This window comes from Melanerpes formicivorus, unplaced genomic scaffold (assembly GCF_026170545.1).
Source record: "Melanerpes formicivorus ecotype bairdi unplaced genomic scaffold, bMelFor1.0.p_v2 SCAF_71, whole genome shotgun sequence".
In the NCBI taxonomy this organism is placed as follows: Eukaryota; Metazoa; Chordata; class Aves; order Piciformes; family Picidae; genus Melanerpes; species Melanerpes formicivorus.
The window spans coordinates 780,282-803,772 of NW_027142423.1; the positions used below are offsets into that span (position 1 = coordinate 780,282).

At 47.0% G+C, this 23,491-nt stretch overlaps 1 protein-coding gene and 1 long non-coding RNA gene across 2 annotated transcripts in view; one reads left to right on the top strand and one right to left on the bottom strand.

Moving 5' to 3' along the window:
* Nucleotides 1–286: 286 nt before the first annotated feature.
* ARC (activity regulated cytoskeleton associated protein) lies at nt 287–6,540 on the bottom strand. The gene is made up of 3 exons (XM_068163193.1): nt 3,229–6,540; nt 2,479–2,647; nt 287–2,118 (listed from the first exon to the last, which is right to left on the bottom strand). Exon 1 carries the CDS (start codon nt 6,014–6,016, stop codon nt 4,802–4,804), a length of 1,215 nt encoding a protein of 404 aa, XP_068019294.1. The 5' UTR covers nt 6,017–6,540; the 3' UTR covers nt 287–2,118; nt 2,479–2,647; nt 3,229–4,801.
* Nucleotides 6,541–6,728: 188 nt separating this feature from the next.
* The window catches only part of LOC137453743 (uncharacterized), a 32,429-nt gene continuing 15,666 nt past the window's right edge, over nt 6,729–23,491 (top strand). The window contains exons 1-2 of the long non-coding RNA XR_010990455.1: nt 6,729–6,793; nt 18,708–18,809. This is a non-coding gene — a long non-coding RNA (uncharacterized lncRNA). The remainder of the gene's footprint in view (nt 6,794–18,707; nt 18,810–23,491) is intronic.

The following is a 23,491-nucleotide window of genomic DNA, read 5'->3' on the forward strand; positions in this document are numbered from 1 at the left end:
CAGGGGACTGTTTCTCCCAGCCTCAGGGGCTACATTTGACTTGATCTGAGATGATAAACAAACCCCTTAAAAACACTTCCACATTTTCTCTATCCAACTCCTCCCCTTTGAAAGCCCAGTACATTTTTCATGTCCATCGCCCGTTTTTGCTGAGGAGGAATATTTTATGAGCCAAATAAAGCCCAAACAGCTGACAAGACCGCTTCTTCAGAGGGCAATAAACACTTGTGTCTCCCATGAACCAAGGAAGAGAGACCAGAAAGCAAGACACAAAACAATTGAAGCAGATATTTCAAAGTTTTATTATATAAATCTACAAAAGGCTTTGCTACCATAGCAAATAGAGTGTAGCACTATTCCATTGACAGGTTCTAGTGGCTTGCTATGATCTTGTAACTCCAACATGACACGTGAGGAATAAACTGCCTGATACAGTCAGATCTAGGGTGAGTGATGTCGGCTTACACAGACCTTTTGGCTTCATCCCCTATAACCTGCAGTAATTCAATGTGTTTGCCTTTTGTACAAGGTTGCTTTAATGAATAATATCTCTAGTAAAAATAAGAAAACCCAAAACCCTCTAAGGTAGTTTTGTCAGAGTCAAATGTAAAATTGCCTAAGGAAAACCAAAAGAAAAAGGAAAAAAGGGAAAAGAAAAGTTCAGTGGTCCAAGTCTGTGACAAATTCAGAGACACGACGCATACACACTTCTTCATTCACCTGACTCTGCCCCAGGAAAATAAACCACCAGTCCTTCCTGGAGAGGCTGGTGATATAAACCAGGGTGCTACAAATAAAGCTCCAATCTGCTTGGAGCAATAACTGAAATAAACAAAAAAAAAAAAGCCCCACAAAATCAGTCCAGGAGATACTCAGTTCTGCACACTCCAAAAAGTCAGCTGAAAATGCGTAAACCTCAGGACCCAAATGGCCAAGTAGCACAAACAGGTTAATTCACTAAAAGGCAGGAAAGCCTATGGAAAAATAAAGTGCCTTTTGAGGCAGCCCAGCCCCTCAAAGGGGACTGCAAAAATTAAGCATCTCAAAGTTCAACACCATTTGGACCTTGAGATGATGCCTGTGAAATCTGCCTTTCCAGGATTTTTGACATAATTTTCCAGTCCTGGTCATTTTTAGCTGAGCATAGTTGGAATGCACATTTGGCCCTATTGGCTGAGTTCAAATGCAACAAAACACCACAGAATTTGGTTAAGGTGGATTTGATTACTCAACAAATAGACATCCACTCCAACACACACTCATACCCAGGACAGTTGGCTCTGGAAGAGAGAGGAACCAACTTGACCTCTTCAGCTGAGATATGAACCAAAACTGTCTTGCTCAACTCGCTCCAGCTCTTGCCTTTTGCATGCCTCTTGTGCTCCCTGGGTCTGGATGGAAACAGTCACACCAAAGCCAGCACAAGAACTCCAGTTCTTGCAGTAACTCTGGCCCATGCAGATCCAGGAACAGCATGCTGTCTCACAAGTCTTCTTTCTGGCAAAACAGTTGGTCCAGTTGTGCAGGCTCAAGCAGTTCTGACAAGCATCTGGGTCGTGGGATGCTTCTCTGAACTTCCAGAGCCCTTTGAGGTTTGAAACTGATACCCGCATGAAATGAAGCTACCCTCAGCTCAGGAAAAAAGAGTTACAGCTTTAATAGCATGGAGGGTTCGTAGCCTAGGTAGGGTCAGTCATTTGGCAAAGTTAAACAGGATTTTTTTTTTTTTTTAACTGGTAAACTGGTGAAGATTTCTTGAGGTGAGTCCCAGTGGCCCCAGATTGCAGAGGTATGGTATTATCTCAACAGACAGTCACTACAAGCCCAGCATCCTTACTGTACCCAAAGCCCAGTCTTGGTTCTTCTGTTCTCCCTCTTGGTTTCTTTTTCCACTCTCAGCACTTTCTTCTGTGCTTTAGTTCCTGAACCAGCTCAGACTTCTTTTTGCCTTGTTGGAAATGGCTTTCCCCTTTCCTTCTGGTTCTCAGCATGTTGAACATAGCATTGCACTGCATTCAGGGGTCTTTGGTGCATGATTTGCCCTCTGTCTTCCTCTTTCCCAGAAAAGCAGGAATCTTGGACACAGAGAAGGAAACTCAGCAACAGCAGCAGGAATCTCTGTTAAAAATAAAAATGCAACAGCTCAGGTTAGACATGTAAAGTGGAGAGGATGGGGAATTTCTCAGGAGGTGGGGTCAAATTCAGCTGTGCCCTTTAAATGTCTGCAGCCTGAAGGTCCCACTAAGTCCCTGGTGCTAAGCATTTGCCAATGGTCCAGCAGAAAGTCATGATGTGCACTGTCCCCAGTGCATCAATCAGTGGGGCTGGTGCCTATCTGGTGGTGCCAGCCTCTTGCAACCACTGTGGCTGCAGTCTCAAGACCAGTGCAGATGTTTGCACCTGGGCTATTCAATGTCTTGGGTCAGGGCACTGGAGGGGCTAAGCAAGGTCCACAAGGGTAAGATGAGAGGTAATTACCAGTGCCAGTCTTTCCTTCAGACAGTGGATCCAGCAGCTGGTGGCTGGGGATCCTGACAGCATGTCTGATGTTGAGTCCTTGGTTTTGAAGCTTTTTCTCCTTGTCTTTCCTTCCAAATCCATAGCACTGTGAAGTGATTCCTTCTCAGAGGAGGATCTGAGTGAGTCACTGTAACAGAGAGAAGATAATGCTTGTAATGCACTCGGCCAACTCATCCTCGGCAGTGACACCCACGCCCCCACCACTCATCCCAGGTCATTAGTAAGAAATGCTCCCTTCTCTCTGCAGATACAGCTGCTGCCAAAGCACCTCACTCTGAAGAAGTGAGAGGAGGACCCCCACCACTCCTGAGATTGAGTCACTTCTAGAGAGGGTGCAGAGCAGACATGCATCTCCTATGGGCTCTGCATGGACCTGTGGTATGCTGTCACAATTGGGTACTCAAGACCAGAACTTCATGGGACATGTCCTTGGGCATGGTGAATGAAGAAGCTTCCCAGTTCCTCCCCATATTAATCAGAAAGTGCAATATACTGTCTTGTTTGGAAACTTTTCCCACTCACTGTCTTTTATTTCCCCTTGTCTGGGTCTTGGGTAGTCTTTCCCCCAACCCTAATCAATCACTTCAAATGCCTAATGCCTCATTTCAGATGTTTTTTTTTATCCCAGTGGGAGGTTCCTACTGGACAGGCTATGGCTAATTTAGGTCTGAAGGGTACAGAGAAGAGAATGCCAGAGTGCAGCCTTACCTTCAGCTTCCTGGAAGGAGGGACAGCAAAGGCTTTCCGAGCAACTGGTGACACTTGTCACTGCTGTAGTAGTGCCTGGAGCACCTCAGGAGCACTCCTGTTGCTGCATCCCTGCTGCATCTCTTGCAGAGGTTTTTATTTGTCCTGCTGGTGAATGCAGATGATTCTTGAGATGTGTCCAGCCTCAGGAAGCTTTGAACAGCCAAACTTCCCTCATCTCAAAGTCCTATCATCCGATGCCAGCCAAAGCAAGGTGAATGCTGAGCATTACTGCCTCAACATGGAAAACATCACAGAGTCCAAGTCCATCTCCATCCATGGCAAGATGTTGTAGAAAGTTCTTTGAGAACAGACAAGACTTTGTCCTCAGGTGCTTCACGACAAGGATGCCAAGCTTTCCAAGAGCATGAGTCTGTCTGTGCAAGCAGAAGCTCGTTGTTGTGCTGCATAGGCTAACACTGTGCTGGGACACACAGCTTCTCTTTTCACTTGCTGGGGTTTTTTTTTGGCTTTTACATGGCAAAAGCTCCTTTTGTCTCCACACATCAGCATGGACCCAAGCTGCTGCTCTGGGGATATTTTTGCTCTGGATTTAGCATGTGTTTGTTTGTTTCATTCAAAGCATAAAGATTTATTTCCCTTACCTCCCCCCACCCTCTCAGAATAGCTCTGGTGCCTCTTTTCTCCACCTTGACTCCCTCTTTTCTCCTGAAAAGAGTAGACTGTTGCCCCTTCAATAAAATGAGCTCAGAATTTCATTTGAAACTCCTGTTTCCTACAGAATGCACAGAAGAAAGTGCAGGGAAAGGGTGAGATTTGCCTCTGCACTGCAGCGGCCTTGATTGGAGTGAGCAGAAACTAAGCCAAGAAGTAAACCAGTAGGAGCCTCTTGAGAGGAAAAACCATTAAAGCAGGTATTAGGTGCAGGGAAATGAAAAAAAAGAAACAACACTCAAAATAATCCAGATTCTTAAAGTTTGCAGTTCCTGAAGTCATACAATTGCTTCTTAGAAGCAAACAAAGAAAAAAATAAATAATGACAAAATGTTATATAATCCTTTGGAGCAAGTCAGACCAGGAAATTGCCAAGTGAACAGAAGACCAATGGTAAATCATAAAAGGGCAAGGGTCAAAATACAGATGTCTCCTCAGGACAGACACCTCTTCAGAAGAGGGAGGAGAGAAGAAGGGAAAATCCAGATGGGTAGGAACCCTCAGCCAATTGCTGCACTTGTCCTTAAAAGCCACTTACTCTAAGTGGCTACTTCTGAAGTTGGGAATTGTCTCTAGTTTCTTGTCAGGGATGATATAAAATTGTCCATTCCCCTCAGTGGTGCATGCAGTGTCTCTAGCACCACCGTACTGCATGGCTTAGGTGAAGTGGGCAACCACATCCTGAGGTGCCTCTCCCCTATTGCCTCCCTCCCCCCACAAGCAAAGTTAATTCCTTTGCTATGGGCTGTTGGGCTGAGCACACCTCATGTCTTGTCTCAGCCAGAACCTCTCTCCAAGGAGAAGCCTCCTAAATAAGCCCCCTTCTAGTAACCCAGACTGCTGCCTAACCTGGATTAGCTCATATCACAGTAGCTGGGGGGCTGGGGGGCTCAGGTTGAGTCCCATTGCTTGGCACAGGACTGGCAGTGGTTGAGGGAGGCACGCTCTCTACAGAATCTCCTGACTGCACTTCAGGAGTCCTCTGTGGGCTGGGCTCATCAGAGTGGTCCATGTTGCCTTGGACTTCCTTCCCTCTTTGGATCAGCTGCTCTAAGGTCTTGGGCAAAGGATAACTCAAGAAGCGCTTCAGTTTGGGCTGGAGGGTGCCTACCACATACTGGATAATTTCCTCCTCATCTGCATCAACGTAGAGAGTCTGGTATAAGTCTCTCTTGCGCCAAAGGAACTGGTCCAGGGGCTCCCCCTCTTTCTGGGGCAAATCCAGCTCCCTTTTGATAGCATCCCGAGTCAGAGTCCCCTCACTGTACTGCAGGAACTCCTTCTTGAACTCGACCCAGTTTTTAACAGAGTCCTGCTTGTATTCCCACCACTTTTTAGCTGGCCCATTCATATGGTTCTGGATCTGAGACAGCCAGTACTCCTCTGTTCCACCCACCTGCTTTAAGTATTCCTCCAAGTGGCTTAAGAACTCCCGGGGATCCTCAAAGACCTGGGTCTCCACTGGGGAGGCTGGAGCATCCTCTGACACAGAAACCCACTGGTAAGAATCATGGGCCTGAGGGATGCTGGGCACCTCCCCAGGAGGAGGGGTCAGGGCATACATTTGGCTCATATCAAGTGCATAGTCATAAATCTCACCCTCACCTGGCCTTATCTCTGGGCCTCCCACCCCAACAGACACAGTCTGCTTGCCCTGGTCAGCAGGACAATATTTGCCTCCCATGGACTCCAGACGGTCCGCCCACTTCTCCAGACGGAAAAAGACCTCCTTCCAAACGTTCATCTCTCTCTTGACCCACCTCTCCAGATGGGCAATGGTTTCCTGGCATCTGGCCAGGCAGGCCTTAATGGACTTCTTCCATCTTTGGTTATCAGTTGGGACATGATCCTCTAAGTTATTCTCTAACTTCCCCACCGATTTCTGCAAGCCTTTTAGCTCACGCTCCACCTGCTTGGAGACCTCAGAGAGGAGGTGCCGGTGGGTCCTCCTGACATGCTCCAACATTTCTGCCCTGCATTTCCCTATCTGCAGGATCACATTGGGCTTGTTGGCAACTCCACGGTGTCCCTGGAAGGAGTGGATGCCGGCACTGGTGACATTATCCAGCTGCATGGCTCCGACCGTGTGAGTGTCAAACACAGAAAGAACTAGGTTGTAAGCCCTGGTACTAGAGTTACCTCCCAAAACCCCCACCACAACACTTCCCAAAAGACACACAGAGACTTCTAACCCCCCCTCAAAGGACTTTTGGACACAAACACAACCAAATCAGATATCACCACAGAGCGAGCAGTTTGGTCCCCGTGGATCCCAGAGAGAGTTGTAGCAAATTTCTCCTGGTGTCCAGCTGGAAACGCCGGTCTTACGTGCTCAGGGTGTCCCAAAGAGATCCAGGATCTTCAAGGAACAAGGAGAGGAGTTGACTAAGATGTCCAGCCCCACACGTGTGTCAGCTACCTGCTCATCCGAAGCTGAGAATCTGGAAAGGCTGAGAGTCTCTGCTGGAGAAAACCACACAGAGATGCACACTGAAGCTTGAAGCTGCTGCAAAAATCCTGGTGATTTCTCCTCTGGTAAAGTTGTGGATTCGAAAAAGAGAAAGAAGAGCTTTCACTAGAGATGCAAAGAGCTGCTTCTCTTCCCTGGCTGAACTGCCACTAGTGCAGGCTCTTCCATCTACTTATACCCCATACAGCTCAACATGTGGGTGGTGCTCTGCCTCCTCCTGCACTCTCAGCTCAATGTTCATTGGAGGAAAAGCAAGGCCGGTGTCTGTGGCAACCCAGAATCTTGGCAGCCTCTCCCCTCGCTTCCCACCCCCTCGCTCACGCCCCCGGACTCGACGCGAGAAGCAACTTGAAAGGTGGCTGGAGACAGTTGGGTAGATGGGTGAGTAATCGCACCTTCCGCCTTTCAGATTGCAGGAAAAACACTTATTCATTTCACAACTATTTACTCAGCAAGGTCACCATTAGCATCCTTCCCTCTGCCAGGATTTGCAGACGGGAGGGGAGATGAGGAGGGGATTCAGCGTGTCACACTAAGACAGACTCCCACCAGCCCCCCGCACAACCCCCTACGTGTGTGTGCACACACAGAGTGAGCTCACTCCTCATGCAAATGCTTGGGAACAGTGGCAAACCTGCAGGGAGAAATAAAAGGCAAAAGGAAAGGAAAGAAAAGAAAATAAAAGAAAAAAGGTGGGGGGAGGGGAGGGAGGGGAGGGAGGGGAGGAAGGGGAGGAAGGGGAGGGGGAAACTCTCAAAGGAGCCACTTCAATACAAATTTAAGCGCTCTGGACTTTCTAAAGCACTGGTAGGTGCGAGTCATCCCTACTGCTTAATTGCACCAGACCAACCACTGTCTTGAGAATATTCAGCTAAGGAAGGCGAGGTGGGGGGGGCTTGGGAGGGTATGGCATCCTGCTTTTCACACCAAATTAAATCCGCCCATCAAATTCTGTTCCCTACTTAGCCTGAATCAGATGCTTAATCAGTTAGCCAACCCACAAGCGCAGATGAAGCTACATTTGTTCTTTCCTCTTGACAAAGCAGGAAGAGCCAACCATAAAAGGAGTCTCCGGGTTTTATGTAAGCCAGAGATAAAAGGATTCCCTAATCTGAGAGAGTTCCCTGCCGGAACACCCTCATAGGGTTGCTGAGGATATCTGGGGCTTCTCGTCCTCTTCCTGTGACAGTGACCGGAGGCAGTGGGATGCTGATTCATGAATCTCAGCTAAAAGAGGAGGTTTAAACGTAGGGGAACTGAAGAGGTGCCCTGCCTCTGCTCAGGGTGATGCGCAGTGTACCAGGAGGCTTAGGATGGGTCCCTACCACTCCCACGGCTCTTGGCCATGTTTCCTGGTGGGACTGCAGCCAGGCTGATAAGAGGAAAATGCAGAGGATGGTCTTTCAGTGAAGCCCTGCTGAAAGGACATCTCAGGGATTTTATGCATTTGGTTAAAGCAGGGACCTCCTGCAGCAAATTAATCATAGAATTATGCAATGGTCTGGGCTGGAAGAGACCTTAACAATCACCTAGTTCCAACATCCCTGCTATGGGCAGGGACACATTCCACTAAACCAGATTGCTCAAGGCCCCATCCAACCTGACCTTAAACAATTCTAGGGAGGGGGTATCCACAACTTTCCTGGGCAACCTGTTCTAGTGTCTCAGAATCCTCACTGCAAAGAATTTCTTTCTAATCTCCAGTCTTGATCTCCCTTCTTCCAGTTTAAAGCCATTCCCCCTCATTCTGTCTATAAGACCTTGAAAAAAAGTCCCTCCCCAATGTTCTTGGTGGTGGCTAAGCTGAAAGGCATGAGGGAGAGGGCTGCACACTCCCTTTCCCCACAACATCTATAAAGGCATCTGTACCCTGCCAGATGATGGCACATGGAGAAACTCTACTGCAATATAGCTCTTTGGAAATGGAAGGGTTATTTATGGCAGCAGCAAGCTGACACGGTTTGGTTAAAGGTGGGGAGCAACAGTGAGTGTGGAAGGAGACAAAAGTGTCAGGATGTAAATGCAATGTTCTTAACCCAACAGGAATTCTCAATGCCACTTTAACATCACACACACACACACACCCCACCCCATAGCATGATAGTGATGATAGTGATTATCTAGAGAGCTTTGTCCTCTGCCTTGCTTACTTCTCCACCTCCACCCAGCTTTCCTAACTGCGAGGGTTTTGTCCATCTGTATCAGGGTCAAATGTCAGTTGCCTGGGGATTTGGGACAGATCTGGAGCCTTTTATACTGCTCTAGAAAGTCCGCCTTAAACCTACACTGCCAGTAAGAGATCAGGTGAATTGGGAGAGTCTGTTCAATCTCTATATCTGGATTAGTGCAAAGATATTATCCTGAAAGCTTTTCACCCAGGATCCCCATAGATGGCCTTTAGGAGATGCCAGTGAATGTGAGCAGTTTACAGGCTGGATTTAACTTGGCAAGGTGACTTGCTTTCAACCTCACCTTGTTCCATCAAATATCAGAATCTGAGATGAACTGGCTACAAAATGTACTCCACCAATTCTGTCTCTTTCCAGACCCTGCTTCCTCTCTTTCCTTGTTCTTTTATTTTCAGTGTGTGGGATACATCTCCCTCAGTGACCTCATTCAGCACTTAGGATTTCAGGATTAGTAAAACTGAAAGGAACCTCAGGAGGTTTCTGGCTCAGTCTCCTATTCTGAGTCAGCTGCTGGGTCAGATGAGGTGGTTCAGGTTACAGATCTTGAGAATTTTAGGGATGGGGATTGCTCAGCCTTCTTTGAGCAACCTACTTCAGTGCACGACTGTCCTCAAGAGGAAAACCTTTGGTCTCATACCCAGATGGAGTATGTCAGCAACTCTTCCATGGAGCTCTTCTCCTTATCTGTGTGGTGGTCTTCTGTGGGGGTGATGGGGAAGCCAGGAGAGGTGAGGAGGAGTGGGGGTTTTCCTTCTGGACCTTCTGGGGAATGACTTGCTGATTTTGACACAGTGACAAGCATTTCCTTTGTATTTCTAATTAAAGGAAGGTGTGTGGGTAGAGAAGGAGGAGATAGGGGAGCCGGAAGCAAAGGGAGGAGGGAAATGCAGAGCACTGGGAGCTGACAAAGAGGCAGTTTGAGGCAGACAGAATCTCCAGGCAGAGACAGACAGGCATGGAAGGACAAAAGCCATGGACTGGTACAGACTGGAGAGCAGGTTCTCATAGCAACAGCAGCTTTATCTCAGAGCTCCACAAAGAGCCCATCTCCCTAGTCACAGGGGATTTGGCAGTGGGATGGATGGAGGACAGTGCAGGACATGTGGTCCTCTGGGTGGCCACAGGAGAAAGCAAAAATGGAGGTGAGAAGTGAGTATAAGGGAATAGGAAAAAGGATGATCAGCGAACAAGGGTAGATCCCTCCAAAACAGCTTACTAGGAGCAAGGCATGGAGAGAAAACAGCAAAAGCCACATCTCAGAATCACTGAATCACACAGAATCACCAAGGTTGGAAAAGACCTCAAAGATCATCAAGTCCAACCTGTCACCACAGACCTCATGACTAGACCATGGCACCAAGTGCCATGTCCAATCCCCTCTTGAACACCTCCAGGGGCAGCACATTCCAATGGCGAACGACTCTCTCTGTGAAGAGCTTTCTCCTCACCTCCAGCCTAAATTTCCCCTGGTGCAGCTTGAGACTGTGTCCACTTGTTCTGGTGCTGGTTGCTTGAGAGAGGAAACCAACTCCCCCCTGGCTACAACCACACTTCAGGTAGCTGTAGAGAGCAATAAGGTCTCCCATGAGCCTCCTCTTCTCCAGGCTAAACAACCCCAGCTCCCTCAGCCTCTCCTCATAGGGCTTATGTTCAAGGCCTCTCCCCAATCTTGTTGCCCTTCTCTGGACACGTTCAAGAGTCTCAATGTCCTCCTTAAACTGAGGGGCCCAGAACTGGACAGAGGACTCAAGGTGTGGCCTAACCAGTGCAGAGTACAGGGGCACAATGACTCCCCTGCTCCTGCTGGCCACACTATTCTTGATGCAGACCAGGATGCCATTGGCCTTCTTGGCCACTTGGGCACACTGCTAGCTCATATTCAGCCAGCTGTCAGTCAGTACCCCCAGGTCCCTCTCTGTTTGGGAGCTCTCCAGCCACTCTGACCCCAGCCTGTAGCTCTGCATGGGGTTGTTGTGGCCAAAGTGCATCACCTGGCACTTGGATTTGTTAAATGCCATCCCATTGGACTCTGCCCATCTGTCCAGTCAGTTGAGGTCCCTCTGCAGAGCCTTTCTGCCCTCTAACTGATCAACATCTGCTCCCAATTTGGTGTCATCTGCAAATTTGCTGATGACTGACTCAATCCCCTCATCCAGATCATCAATGAAGATCTTAAAGACGATGGGGCCCAGCACTGATCCCTGGGGTCACCACTAGTGACTGGCTGCCAGCTGGATGTGGCACCATTCACCACCACTCTCTGGGCTCGGCCCTCCAGCCAGTTCCTAACCCAGCACAGAGTGCTGCTGTCCAAGCCATGAGCTGGCAGCTTAGCTAGCAGTTTGCTGTGGGGGACGGTGTCAAAGGCCTTGCTGAAGTCCAGGTAGACCACATCCACAGGCCTCCCCACATCCACCAGGCGGGTCACCTAATCATAGAAAGAGATCAGGTTGGAAAGGCAGGACCTGCCCTTCCTAAATCCATGCTGGCTGGACCTGAGCCCTTGGCCATCCTTCAGGTGCGCAATTATTGCTGCCAGGATAATCTGCTCCATAATTTTCCCTGGCACTGAGGTCAGTCTGACTGGCCTGTAGTTTCCAGGTTCCTCCATCTGACCCTTCTCATAGCTCAATAGAGATGGTGTCAATGTGAATTGTCTTCCTAGAGCTTTCTAAATTGCAGTAGATTAGGATCAGACCCAGAAAATTAGTAGAGAGAAAGAGAAAAGTCAATAGACTAATTACAGACAGACAAAAAGGAACATGTGGAAGCAAGCAGCAACAGAAAACTCCACTGCAGGGAGGGGGGACCAGATGAAGGGGACACTGAGTCATAGCCAGCACTAGCATCTTCCCCAGTGCTGTCACAACAGTGCTCTGCTGAGGACACAGTACACCCAGAGCCTGGTAGCACTTGCAATTTACATCTGTTCAGGATCTGGCCTTTTGCCACACCTTGCCTTAGAGCAAACTTGATGGGTATGGGGTTCTTTTTCTGATTGACATCCCTTTGCCACCTCATCCACATGAGAGTTTTTCTCGGCTCTACCTTATGGCAAGACGTGTAACTCCTTGGAGACGAGCCTGAGCTGTGAACCAGATGAACCTCGTGGGCGGGTGAGAAGGGGGGGATCCCAGGGCTTGGGAAAGTTTATGGTGCAGTTGATTTCTGCTGGGTTTTAGTAGTTTGTGTTTCAAAGAGCACTCCTAGATGCTGTATTAGCCTGCTGTCCTTCCCCAGTTATGTATTGCTACGTGCATTGCATTCCTCCTCTGAATCACTGTCTGGAGAACCTTGTCTTTCATCGAGTACTCTATAAAATGCCTGAAGTTAAGGTCTGAGGGCAATTAATCCCCTAGTTGTGTAGGAACAAATTTTTCCTGCTGGTGAACAAGGCACTTTCTCTGTTATCCTGTATCTGCCATGCTAGAATTTTCCCTTTTCCTTCCAGAATTGCTTCTACTTTCTAGAAGAAAAAAAAAAAAAGAAAGAAAATAAAAGAGAAAAAAAATCAAACAACAAAGCAACCAAAATCCCTTCCCTCTACCTCCAGTTCCCTCCTCCTTCAGTTCCTATAGATTATCCCCTACACTGGCAGAGAAAGCTGGCCAATCATTTGCTAGCAAAAACCCTCAAGAAAGGAATAAAATGAAGAGAACCCAAAATGTTGGGCTTTTTAATTTTATTAAATGAAAAGAAAAAAAAGGAGAAAGAGAATAACCCATTTAATTTGCACCATAGGCCTCTATTCATCCATCCCCAGCACCGGAACACTTTATTGCATTGATGCTGGCACTCACAACGCGCATTCAAAATGGTCCACGTCAGTAGCTCCATTGTTCCTGGCCCCCCATTGTCCTCCATGCCTAGGGCCCACATCTCACTTGCTGGGAGGGGTGGGCAAGCGAGTGGGAAATGGAAGGCAACCTGTTATCAATATTGACAATAATCCTAATAATAGTTGTTAGGGTTATTGGTGTCACTCCTCCTGGTGTGCCTGCAAGCTCTTTCCTGTCTTCTCCTCAGTGGGAAAGCCCTACTTTGGGGAGAAGATCACAGAGTGCATCAGGTCAGAAGGTGTCTTGGGTTGAGTGGACAGAAGCTGTTTTGCCCCTTCCGAAAGGAGTCAAATAAAAACCCTCTGCATAGGATTGGAAACTTAAATGGAAATAGTATTCACAAATATATGCAGATATAGAAAAGACTCAAATTCATATTCAGCCTTGGCACCATTCTCCAGCCTGGGCTTTTTCCAAAGCCTTCCCCCCAACCAGTCCAAACATCAGGCCTCAATGCCCCCTGCCTATTTTCCTTCTACCCCGCAAAACCAGGCCCAAATTGTATGGCTAAAACTGAGCTTTGCCAAGGCTGCAGAAGGCTGCAAACCTCCCCCACACTGCAAGAAGTAAGGGTCTGTGCTGGCAACAGAGAGAGAGAGAAAGGGCAGATTAGCCTGGGATGTTCCTTTATAGAGGGGTGCAGGGTGATGGGAATGACATAACAAAGATTACACTTTCTGGTGTTCACCTCTTCCTTGTACTTCTCTGGTACTTCTGGAAGACTTTTCTCTATGATCATCAAGTCTTAAACTCACCACAGAAGGGACTCTTGAAGGTCATCTTGTCCAACTCCCCTGAAGTGAGCAGGGACACCTCCAACTAGATCAGGCTGCTCAGCACCCCATCAAGTGTGACTTTGAACTTCATCAAGGGTGGGGCCTCAACCACATCTCTTGACAACCTGTTCCAGGTTTTCACCACTCTTACAGTAAGGAACTTCCAAACTAAATTTACTCTGCTCTGGTTTAAAACCATTGCCTCTCATCCTATTACTAAAAGCCCTTCTAAACAGTTCTTCCTCAACCTTTCTGATACATATCTGGTTTATGAAACCTCATTTGCCTTTATCCCACATGGCTGAGACCTGAATCTGATCTATGTTTGACTGTACACTTGACCCTCCCCGCTCTTGCCCCACTTTAGGATACCCCTCTAAGTGTTCTAGTAAAAGTTCCTCAATTTAGTGTATTTTTGCTCCTCCTCAGAAGTAAACACTGCAAATCACAGGTCTGCTAAATAAGGAAAAGCAGTGGGGTGGCTGTGAAGCTCACAGTCCTGGTTCTTCTCCCAGCATGTCTGGGCTGATGGAGTCCCACCAGTTCAGGAGAGGTGCACACCTCACCATCTGCCAGGGTGATGGACACATGCTACCCTCAGGACTCTTTATAGTCTGTGGAACCAGCACCCCACCCCCCCCACCCCCCCTACAGTGCTGGCTGTCTGTGTTTAACATTAACACCCCCAGGGCAAGGTCAGATGAGGAACCATGGGAGATTCCAGACACTCATGGAAAATTGGACATTGTCCTTTTGAATGGCAGATTGACAGACCATCAATCCATACCCTTGATCATATATATATTTATATATATAACACTCATTTTGTGGACATTGTTTCTTTATTTGCTTGTTTCTTATAATGCTTGGATAGTGATTTCCTCACCCATGGACCATGATCATCATTGAATCATAGGATGGTTTGGGTTGGAAGTGACTTCTAGAGGTCATTTAGTCCAACCCCCTGCAGTGAGCAGGAACATCATCTAAATCAGGTTGCTCAGAGCCCCATCAAGCCTGACCTTGAATGTCTCCAGGGATGGGACATCTACCACTTCTTTGGGCAACCTGCTAAGTGTTCCACCACCCTCCTTTGCTGGTGGGGTACAGGATGCCCTGTCCCTCTTTTAACAGGAACCTGAGTCTAACTCTTTGCAGTGGGCTCCACGAGAGCATCACAAAGGACACCTATGGTCACAACGAACACAGGATTGCTGTTGCCAGCCAAATCCCTATCTCCAGAGCTCTGCAAGCTGATGTCTGTCAGTTCTCAGCTAGCTGCTCTCACAGCCATCTTCACCATGACAGCACAAACTAGGCCACTGCTCACTTGTTTTGAGCCATCCTATCACTCAGTGGTGACTTGATTTACCTTTCTTCAACTTTTTCATTTTGCTTCTCTCTTTTTTGAAAAAAGCTATTTCCTTCATTTTGTATCCCCCAAGCATCACTTGTACCAAAGGATTTCCCCTGAGCATCCTTGCTGTTCCTTGCCAATCTCTTTGAGCCACAGGGAGCCACAGCTTGAGCTACTGCAGGAGTTGTGTCCCATCAGCTCAAAAAAAAAACCAACAGAGCTGCTGCCTCACGTGGTAATGAGGAGCCTGCATCACTAATAACAGAGAGGGTGATGTTAGGTCACTTCTGCAGGGAAGAGAGCCTCCTTCTGCACATCTGTATCCCAGTTTAATTCAACCACCATTTCCATTTCCTTTATTTAAGTCCCTGTAAATGAGAGAGATGGATAATTAGGGACAGCAGGGAAGCTCAAGGGGAACAGAGAAATGTGAAAAGCAAGTGGCAGGCTGGTGTAATTTCTTCTTTCAAAATATATGAGGCCCCAAACATCGCTAAAAGCCATATTAGATCAGGGCTAGAAGGATCTGTGGAGGGAGCTGCTGCATAAAGCTCTCCAGGAGCTTTCTCTTCCCTCCCCCCCTAAAAAAAAACCTTCAGTACAGTGCCACAGCTCCCCTGTACATCACAAACCTGCACTGAACACAACTGCTTGGTGGTCTCAGGCTGGAAATCACCATGTCCATGTGAACAAAACACTGCAAGGGCTTCACATCCCTTCACTGAGAATGGTCTTTGAGAGCATGCAACAAATGGGGGGGTGGGTGGGTAGGTAGGTGAAGGTAGTAGGGTAGTTATTTAGAGCTTGATACCTGGAAGGTCCATGGGGTAGAAGCTATAGGTCCCACATGAGGTGCACCTCCATGAGGAGGACAAGGACAGGGAAGGAAGCATCCTTTAAGGGCAGAGGATTAAGAAGCATATATATCTGAGAGAGAAGTGATGTTGATACCTGCCTGTGATTCCCCACATGATCATGGGGATTTACTCAATCTTCCTTCTCCTAGTAGAGGTTGTTTTTCAAGAGGTCTGGTCTTGGCTGTAAAGAAGACTGCAGAGAAGGAACCATTTCTCCCCACAGATCTGTTCAACTTTGGCAAAGAAAAAAAAAAAAAAACAAGGGAAAAAGGAAAAAATATTAAGAAAGAAAAAGGAGGGGGAAGAAAGGTAAAAAGAAAACATTTTTAAAAGAAAAAGCTAGAAAAAAGGGAAAAAAAAAAAGAAAACGAGAAAAAATAAAGAAGGGTGGAGGGAAGAAAGGAAAAATTAAGGGGGGGGGGGGGAATTCTGTCTGATTTTAGTGACAGATCCCTAAGGGCTGAAGAAAGATTTTTGAATGTTTCTCAGCCATGCCCTGTGCAGAGATGACCCTGCTGTAGGGATTCAGGGGTGGGACAGGCAGCACTGCACTGTTGCTGGGCTCCTGATTGCAGCCGGCTGGATGCTGGGGAGGTGGTGACAGATTGCTCCCAACACAAAAGCATTCAACTCTCCATGGATTCTCTCAGGAATGTTGCAACAGAGAGAGTGAAGGATGTAGGGGGAGATATAGGGGCATGCAGCCAACCAAGACAACGCTTCTTTGTTGATGGCCACCGTTTCTCCCCACTTGACATAGATGAGAGCATCATCAGTGACCTACTGAAAGAAATCCCATCCCACAGGGTGGGGGAGGATGTGTTATCCTGGATTTCCCACATCACCCCCCCATTTTCTATTTTCCAGCAGTCGGGTTTGGCTGCGGGGAGGAAGGGGAGGGAAAGACGGCAGCTCCATATTAATTGATTCCCTAATGAGAAGCCGGGCAGAGGCTGATATCCATCCCCACGGCCACCTCGCCGTGAGCCATCCCTGAATGAGACACCCAGGTGGGTGGGCGTGCGGGGGAGAAGAGGAGAGTGGGAGCAGGAGAGGGGCAGGCAGAAACGGTGGCAAAAAGGATGAACAGCATGAGTGTATGTTCCTGCCTTTCCCTCACCTGCCTGCAGACAGGGAAGGGAGAGCATCTGCTGGGTGAGCGTTGCAGTGGGGGAAATGGGGCAGGGCTGCAACCCCCGGGTGTTTCTAACATAGGGATGCTGTGGGCATGGCTCCCCATATGTGGTGCCTGCTCTGGAGTGCTTACAGCCATTTTTCCTCCTCCCTAGTCTCTGCATTGTGGAAGGGAAGAGAGTGCCCCTGCTCAGAGCCAGGAAGGCTCTCAGTGATGCTTAGGGTGCGTGTAAAGTGGGAGAAACCCTAGGATTTAGGGCTTTAGGGTCCTCAAGATAAACACATGCAGATCTCTCCTTCCTATTCACTGCTTGCTCTCCAAAATCATAGAATCATAGAATTACAGAATCAGAATCCTAGGATCATAAAATGGTTTGGGTTAGAAGAGACCTTTAAAGGTCAGCTAGTCAGACCACACTGCCGTAAGCAGGAACATCTGCAACTAGATCAGGTTGCTCAGAGCCCCATCAAGCCTAACCTTGAATGTCTCCAGGGATGGGGTCTCCACCACCTCTCTGGACAACCTGTTCCCGTGCACCAGCACTCATAGTAAGAACTTCTTCCTAATGTCCAATCTAAATCTACTCTGCTCTAGTTTAAAACTATTTCCCCTTGTCCTGTTGCTACATGCCCTTGAAAACTGTCTCTCCCCAGCTTTCCTGTAGCCCCTTTCAGGTACTGGAAGGCTTCTATAAGGTCATCATAGAGTGATTTGGAATGAAAAGGACCTTAAAAATTATCTAGTTCCAATCCCTCCACGATGGGCAAGGACTTCTTCCACTAGACAAGGTCACCCAAGGCCTCATTCAACCTAGTCTTGAACACCTTCAGGAAGGGGGCATCCACAACCTCCTTGGGCAACCTGTTCCAGAGTCTCACCACCCTCGTTGTAAAGAATTTCTTCCTGATATTCAGTATAAATCTTCCTTCTTTCAGCTTAAATCCATACCCCTTCATCCTACTACTACAAGCCTTTGCAAAAAGCCTCTCCCCAGATTTCTTGAAGGCCTCCTTCAACTACTGGAAAGCTATAAGGTTTCCCCAGAGCTTTTTTCTCTCCAGGCTGAACAACCCCAATTCTCTCAGCCTATCTTTGTGGGAAAGGTACTCCAGACCTCTGATCATTTTTGTGACCTTCCATGGACCTGCTCCAGCCAGTCCACATCCTTCTTGTGCTGAGGGCTCCAGAGCTGGACACACTGCTCCAGGTGAGGTCTCACCAGAATGGAGGAGAGGGGCAGAATCTGCTTTCTCAATCTGCTGGCTCTATTGCTTTGAGTGAAGCCAGTTTGTCTTCTGGGCTGCTTTGTGTGTGAGAGTAGTGAGATGGTGTCAGTTTTCCTGTGAGATGTGGGATATATGGCACAGGGTATGTATTCCAATATTTAAGTCTGGCAGGTCTGTACCTTGGTCTGACCTGATGGATGCTTGATCAGTATCCAAAATGACAAACCTCTTGGAGAAGACAGGTAGTTAGGTATGTGGAGGGCAGAGCTTTTCAATTGTGAAGAAATCACAGTTCATGACCTAGTTATAAGAGAGGTGTTTTGAAGGTGGTTTTCCACAGCTCCTGGGAAGGACACTCTACCTATGACTATCATGGACAGTGACAGTCTCCTTGTTAATCATGTTGTACAGCCTGGAGAAGGCTTTAAGGAGACATCATTGAGACCTTTAATTGCTCAAAGGGATCAACAAGAAAGATGGGGACAGACTTCTTAGCAGGATCTGTTGAGACAGGAGAAGGAATGATGGGTTTTCATTAAAAGAGAATGGATCCAGACTAGATCTAAGGAAGTCATTTATCATGCTGAGGATGGTACAGCACTGGACCAGGTTGCCCAAAGATGTGTTAGATGCTTCATCCTTGGAACCTGGTCAGGTTGTTGGGGCTCTGAGCAACCTGATCTAGTTGAAGATGTCCCTGCTGACTGCAGAAGGTTGGGCTACACGACTTTTAAATGTGCTTTCCAACCTAAACCAACCTATGATTCTATGAAGCATCTTGTCCTGATCCAGAACTTCCTCACAGGGTGTTCACCTAAGACACAAGGGTCCAGAGCAAGAAGGGATCTGAACTCACACCGTTCAGGCTGGCCACCCTTGTTCACCCACCCTGAGAGTGCCTTATTTCTTTGCTTAGCCCCATAGACCCCTCTTGAGTCTGGATGAGTTTGCACTGTGGCCTGGTAGAGCACAGAAGAGATGACGGAGGCTGAAAAGGCAATTACCCAAGAGCTGCCAGGTAAGGTCCTCCTCGACCTTTGAAAAGAAACATTCCTCTCCTTAATTTGTGGACTGAAAAACCAGCACATAAATTTTTCCTTCTTTCTTCTTCATCTCCTTGCTCCAAATATTTGTGCAGATTGCCTGTGGCATTTAGAACAGCTCAAATTACCTCAGTTAAATATCTCCAGTCTTTCCCTTTGTTCTCTTTTTCTTGCTCTTTTCTTCCAGGCAGCTGGAACACATTTTTTTTTTTTGATGATGATCTTTAAATACAAAAGAAAGAGAGAGAAAAAAAACCACTCTACCCCAAACACCCAACAGCAAAGACTCATGGAGCTTCATTTAGGATTTATTTAGAAAAATAGATGAAATATATAATGTGAAAAATAGAAAAAGACTCACTGCCTCTGTCTTCATCCATATGAAACAGGAATGCAGTCCTACTCACCTAGTCCCCCGAAGTCATAGGCTCACAGAAGGGTTTGGGTTAGAAAGAACCTTCAAGATCATATAGTTTCAACCCCTCTTACCATAGGTGGGGACATCTTCCACTAGACCAGGTTGCTCAAAGCCCCATCCAACCTGTATTTGGACACTTTCAGGGATGGTAAAAGCACAACTTCTCTGGGCAACCTGTTCCAGTGTCTCACTACCTTCACAGTGAAGAATTTCATCCTTATATCTAGTCTGAATCTCCTCTCTGTCAGTTTAAAACCGCTACCCCTTGTTCTATGACTACACTCCCTGATCAACAGTCCCTTCTCAGCTTTCCTGTAGGCCCTCTTCAAGTACTGGGAAGATGCAATAAGGTCTCCCCAGAGCCTTCTCTTTTTCAGGCTAAGCAACCTCAACTCGCTCAGTCTGATGACCATTTTTGTGGCCTCATCTTGCCCCACTCCAACAGGTCTATGTCTTGTGCTGAGAACCCTGGAGCTGGACACAGAACTGCAGATGGGGTCTCACCAGAGCAGAGCAGAGGGGCAGAATCACCTCTGTTGACCAGCTGACCACACTGGTGGGAGCATGGCCCAGGATGCAATTGGCTTTCAGGACTGCAAGTGCACATTGTTGACTCATATTCAGTTATTCACACACCAACACCTCCATGTCCTTCTCTGCAGGTCTGCTCTTAATACACTCATCACCTATTCGTGCTTGAGATTGCCTCAATCCATGTGCAAGATCTTGTACTTGGCCTTGCTGAACTTTGTGAGGTTTTGTGAGGTTTACACAGGCCCACCTCTGAAGCCTGTTCCAGTCCCACTGCATTGCATCCCTTTCTTAGAGTGTACCAATTTCACCACACAACTCCATGTCCTGAGCAAACTCGATGAGGGTGCACTTGGTCCTATTGCCCATGCCACCAAGAAAGATGCTAAACAGCTACCCCTTTCTGGTTTACAGGGCTACTGGAGCTGGGGGAGAAAGGGATGACTTTTGGGGCATGCTTGGTTTTGCAAACATGAATGTGGTGGTGTTCTCCAGGATGTTCCTTTTGCCTGCCCACATTCTCATCTTAACAATGTTTAACCCTCTTTACTGACCCTTCAGCTATACAAATTCCCTGTCAATCTGTTCTGGGAGAGAAAACTCTTTCCCAGCATCAAATTTGGCAGCTGCCTCATCCCTGTGCCTGATAGCATGAATCACCAGAGTTAAGTAACAAACCCATTTATACATCAAAATACCATCACTGTCCAAGCAATCATTCTTATGCCTCTCAATGTGAAGGTGAATACTGTGGGTTCTGCCTACATTCATCTTGTTCCCTCTCCTTTAATCCTTAATTTTCTTTCCAATAACTTCTGGATGTTTTTCAAAACAGAGAGAAACTTCAGGAGGGGGCTGGAACACTAAGTAAAGAGAGAAAATACTTGCTGGGAAGTTAAGTGGAGTCAGAAAATATTTGCTAATCCTCAAGAAGGGTTTGGGTTGTTTTTTTTTTTCACTACTAATTTTATAAGCTTCTGGGAAACCTCTAAGGGAATCTCACCAAAAGCCTTGTTGGCAAGAACAAGTGGATTGCCACCTGGTTTGTATATTGTTGTGTGATGAAATATCTACACACCCACACACACTTCAACACACCTCTTATTTTATTTTCTCGGTGCTGAGGGTTTTTTTCTGGGGGTTTTTAGTACACATTTTATTACTCTGGTTTATCAGCAGTTATTAAAAATGCAATTCCCAAGTGCATTCACTTTATTGTTCCCAAAAAATTAAGTTTTGATGGGTTGAAATGGCAGTAGGTATTCCTGAAAGAGAGATTTGGGGAAAGCAGAGTGCACAGTGAGCTTGTGGAGGTGGAAGGAGATCTGCACATTTTCTTAAGCCTGAAAGAAGCAACAGGGTTTGTTCTCTGAGCATAACTGCAAGGCTGATACATTCAGCCGTTGACACAAAGCAAATTTAGACACAAATTGTGTCCCTCAGTGTTTGACTCCAAGACAAAGCATTCTCCTGCTCTCTGGTCAGCCTGGATCTATGCAGGACACACCTGAAGAGATGGCCATCACCCCCTTTTTCTTGGACAGCAGTAAATGACCCCTCTTGAAAGGTCTGCCTCAAATACCTACCTTTGATTAGGAACAAGAATGTGATGAACATAGACCTTTGCTTTCCCAAATTACCCCATCACTCTGAGTGAAATACAGTCAGGATCTCTCAGATCTCTCTCTTTGTTTAACAGTCACTAGAGCAAACAGTAAAACATAATTTTCTGAGAGTGACTCAGACTTGGGGAGAGTTTAATCATAGAGTCACAGAATCGTTACGATTGGAAAAGACCTCCCAGGTCATCAAGTCCAACCAGCAACCCAACACCACTGTGCCCACTAAATTGTGTCCCAAAGTGCTATGTCTACATGGGTTTTAATAACACCTCCTGGGATGATGATTCCACCACTGTCCTGGGAATCTTGTTTCAATGCTTGATGCAGGTCTGGGGGTGCTGTATCTCCCTACTGGTGAATACATGGGTATTTCACTGCAGGGCAGACTGTAAAGGCTCACCTGGATACAGATAACATCTCTTAGGCAGCATCAGGACCACAGCCTGAATCTCACCATCCATAGTACGTGCTTCAAGCATGGGGATACTGCAGATAAGGGCAGCAGAGCTTGTCATTCACAGCCTGGATTCCTAAGAGCCAAAGTTTAAATGAATATTTTGAAGAACTCCCTTGTGATACAGCCCAGAAGTACAGCCTAATAATCTCAGCATCTTTTAGACATCAGACTTAAGGAGAGGGAAGGAAAGGGCTATATGACAGGCATAATTTGGAAGCCTGGCTTCATTAATTCTGTTTTTCAGATCTACATTTATCTCTCCAGAATAACAGCTGAGTTATCTCAGGCCTCATATTCCATCCTTTTTAGTACATCTCCTCAGAGCTATTGCAGGAGGTAGCAAGCACCCACAGTCCCCTTTGTGCCATTATCTCATTTTTCCCCTAACATATTAAACTGCCATCAAAGATGAGGTTTGCAAACATAGTTTGTTGCCTACTGGAGCCTTACATTTCAGAGCTATTGCTGTTGCTGTTGCATATTTTGTGGAATTATTTGCCAGCAGTCCATTTTTTGCTAATGGGCTCACTTGGGGGTCTGTGGAGCTGCAGGGAAAATGGAAACAAGCAATCTTCCTGCTGGGAGACCTTTGCAAACCTCACAGAACCCTTTTTGTTTTTTTCAGAAGCAGGAGTTCCATGTTCTTAATGAGATCATTTTGAGAAAAGTCTGAAAAAAAAAAAAAAGAAGACACAGAAGAGAAAATAGTGACAGCAAAATAGAGATAATCACTAAAAACCTGCTTTTCAAGTAAACTGGGAGCCCACTCAGTGTAATGAGACAGAAAAGTTTCGAGAAACCTCAAGGACATGTTTCCTTTGACACATCAGAACCAAGTCAGTATGTGAACAGCAATAGCATCTCAACCCTGCAGTTGTCTGTCATACCCCTGGTGCAGATAGATGGGTTAAGAGTGGAAAAATAGGACAGAAGCCCATTAGCTTGCTGTCAGAGAGCCTGCAACGAACACTTAAGATTTATGAAAAGTCTGATGGGCTGAGCTGGGTGAAAAAGGTCAGCTCTTGGCACCTCCATCTTGTGGGTGCATTCACATCCATTAAATAAAGCCAAAAACCATTGTGCACCCTGTGAAGGGTGATGAACCCCATGCTGACCTACAAAGCTCAGTTTCATGCCTCTCAACATGGTGATGTATATCAGCTGCTGAGATAACCAAAGCACAGAACCACAGAATGGTGGGGGTTGGAAAGGACCTCTGGAGATCATTTACAGTATCACAGTATCACAGTATTGCCAAGGTTGGACGAGACCTCAAGGATCATCGAGTCCAACCTGTCACCACAGACCCATGACTAGACCATGGCACCAAGTGCCACGTCCAATCTCCTCTTGAATACCTCCAGGGATGGTGACTCAACCACCTCCCTGGGCAGCCCATTCCAATGACGAATGACTCTCTCGGTGAAGAACTTTCTCCTCACCTCGAGCCTAAACTTCCCCTGGTGCAGCTTGAGACTGTGTCCTCTTGTTCTGGTGCTGGTTGCCTGGGAGAAGAGACCAGCCCCTTCCTGGCTACAACCACCCTTCAGGGTGGTCCAACCCTACACCTAAAACAGGGTCACACAGAACAAGTTGTGCAAGATCACGTCCAGGTGGGTCTGGAATGTC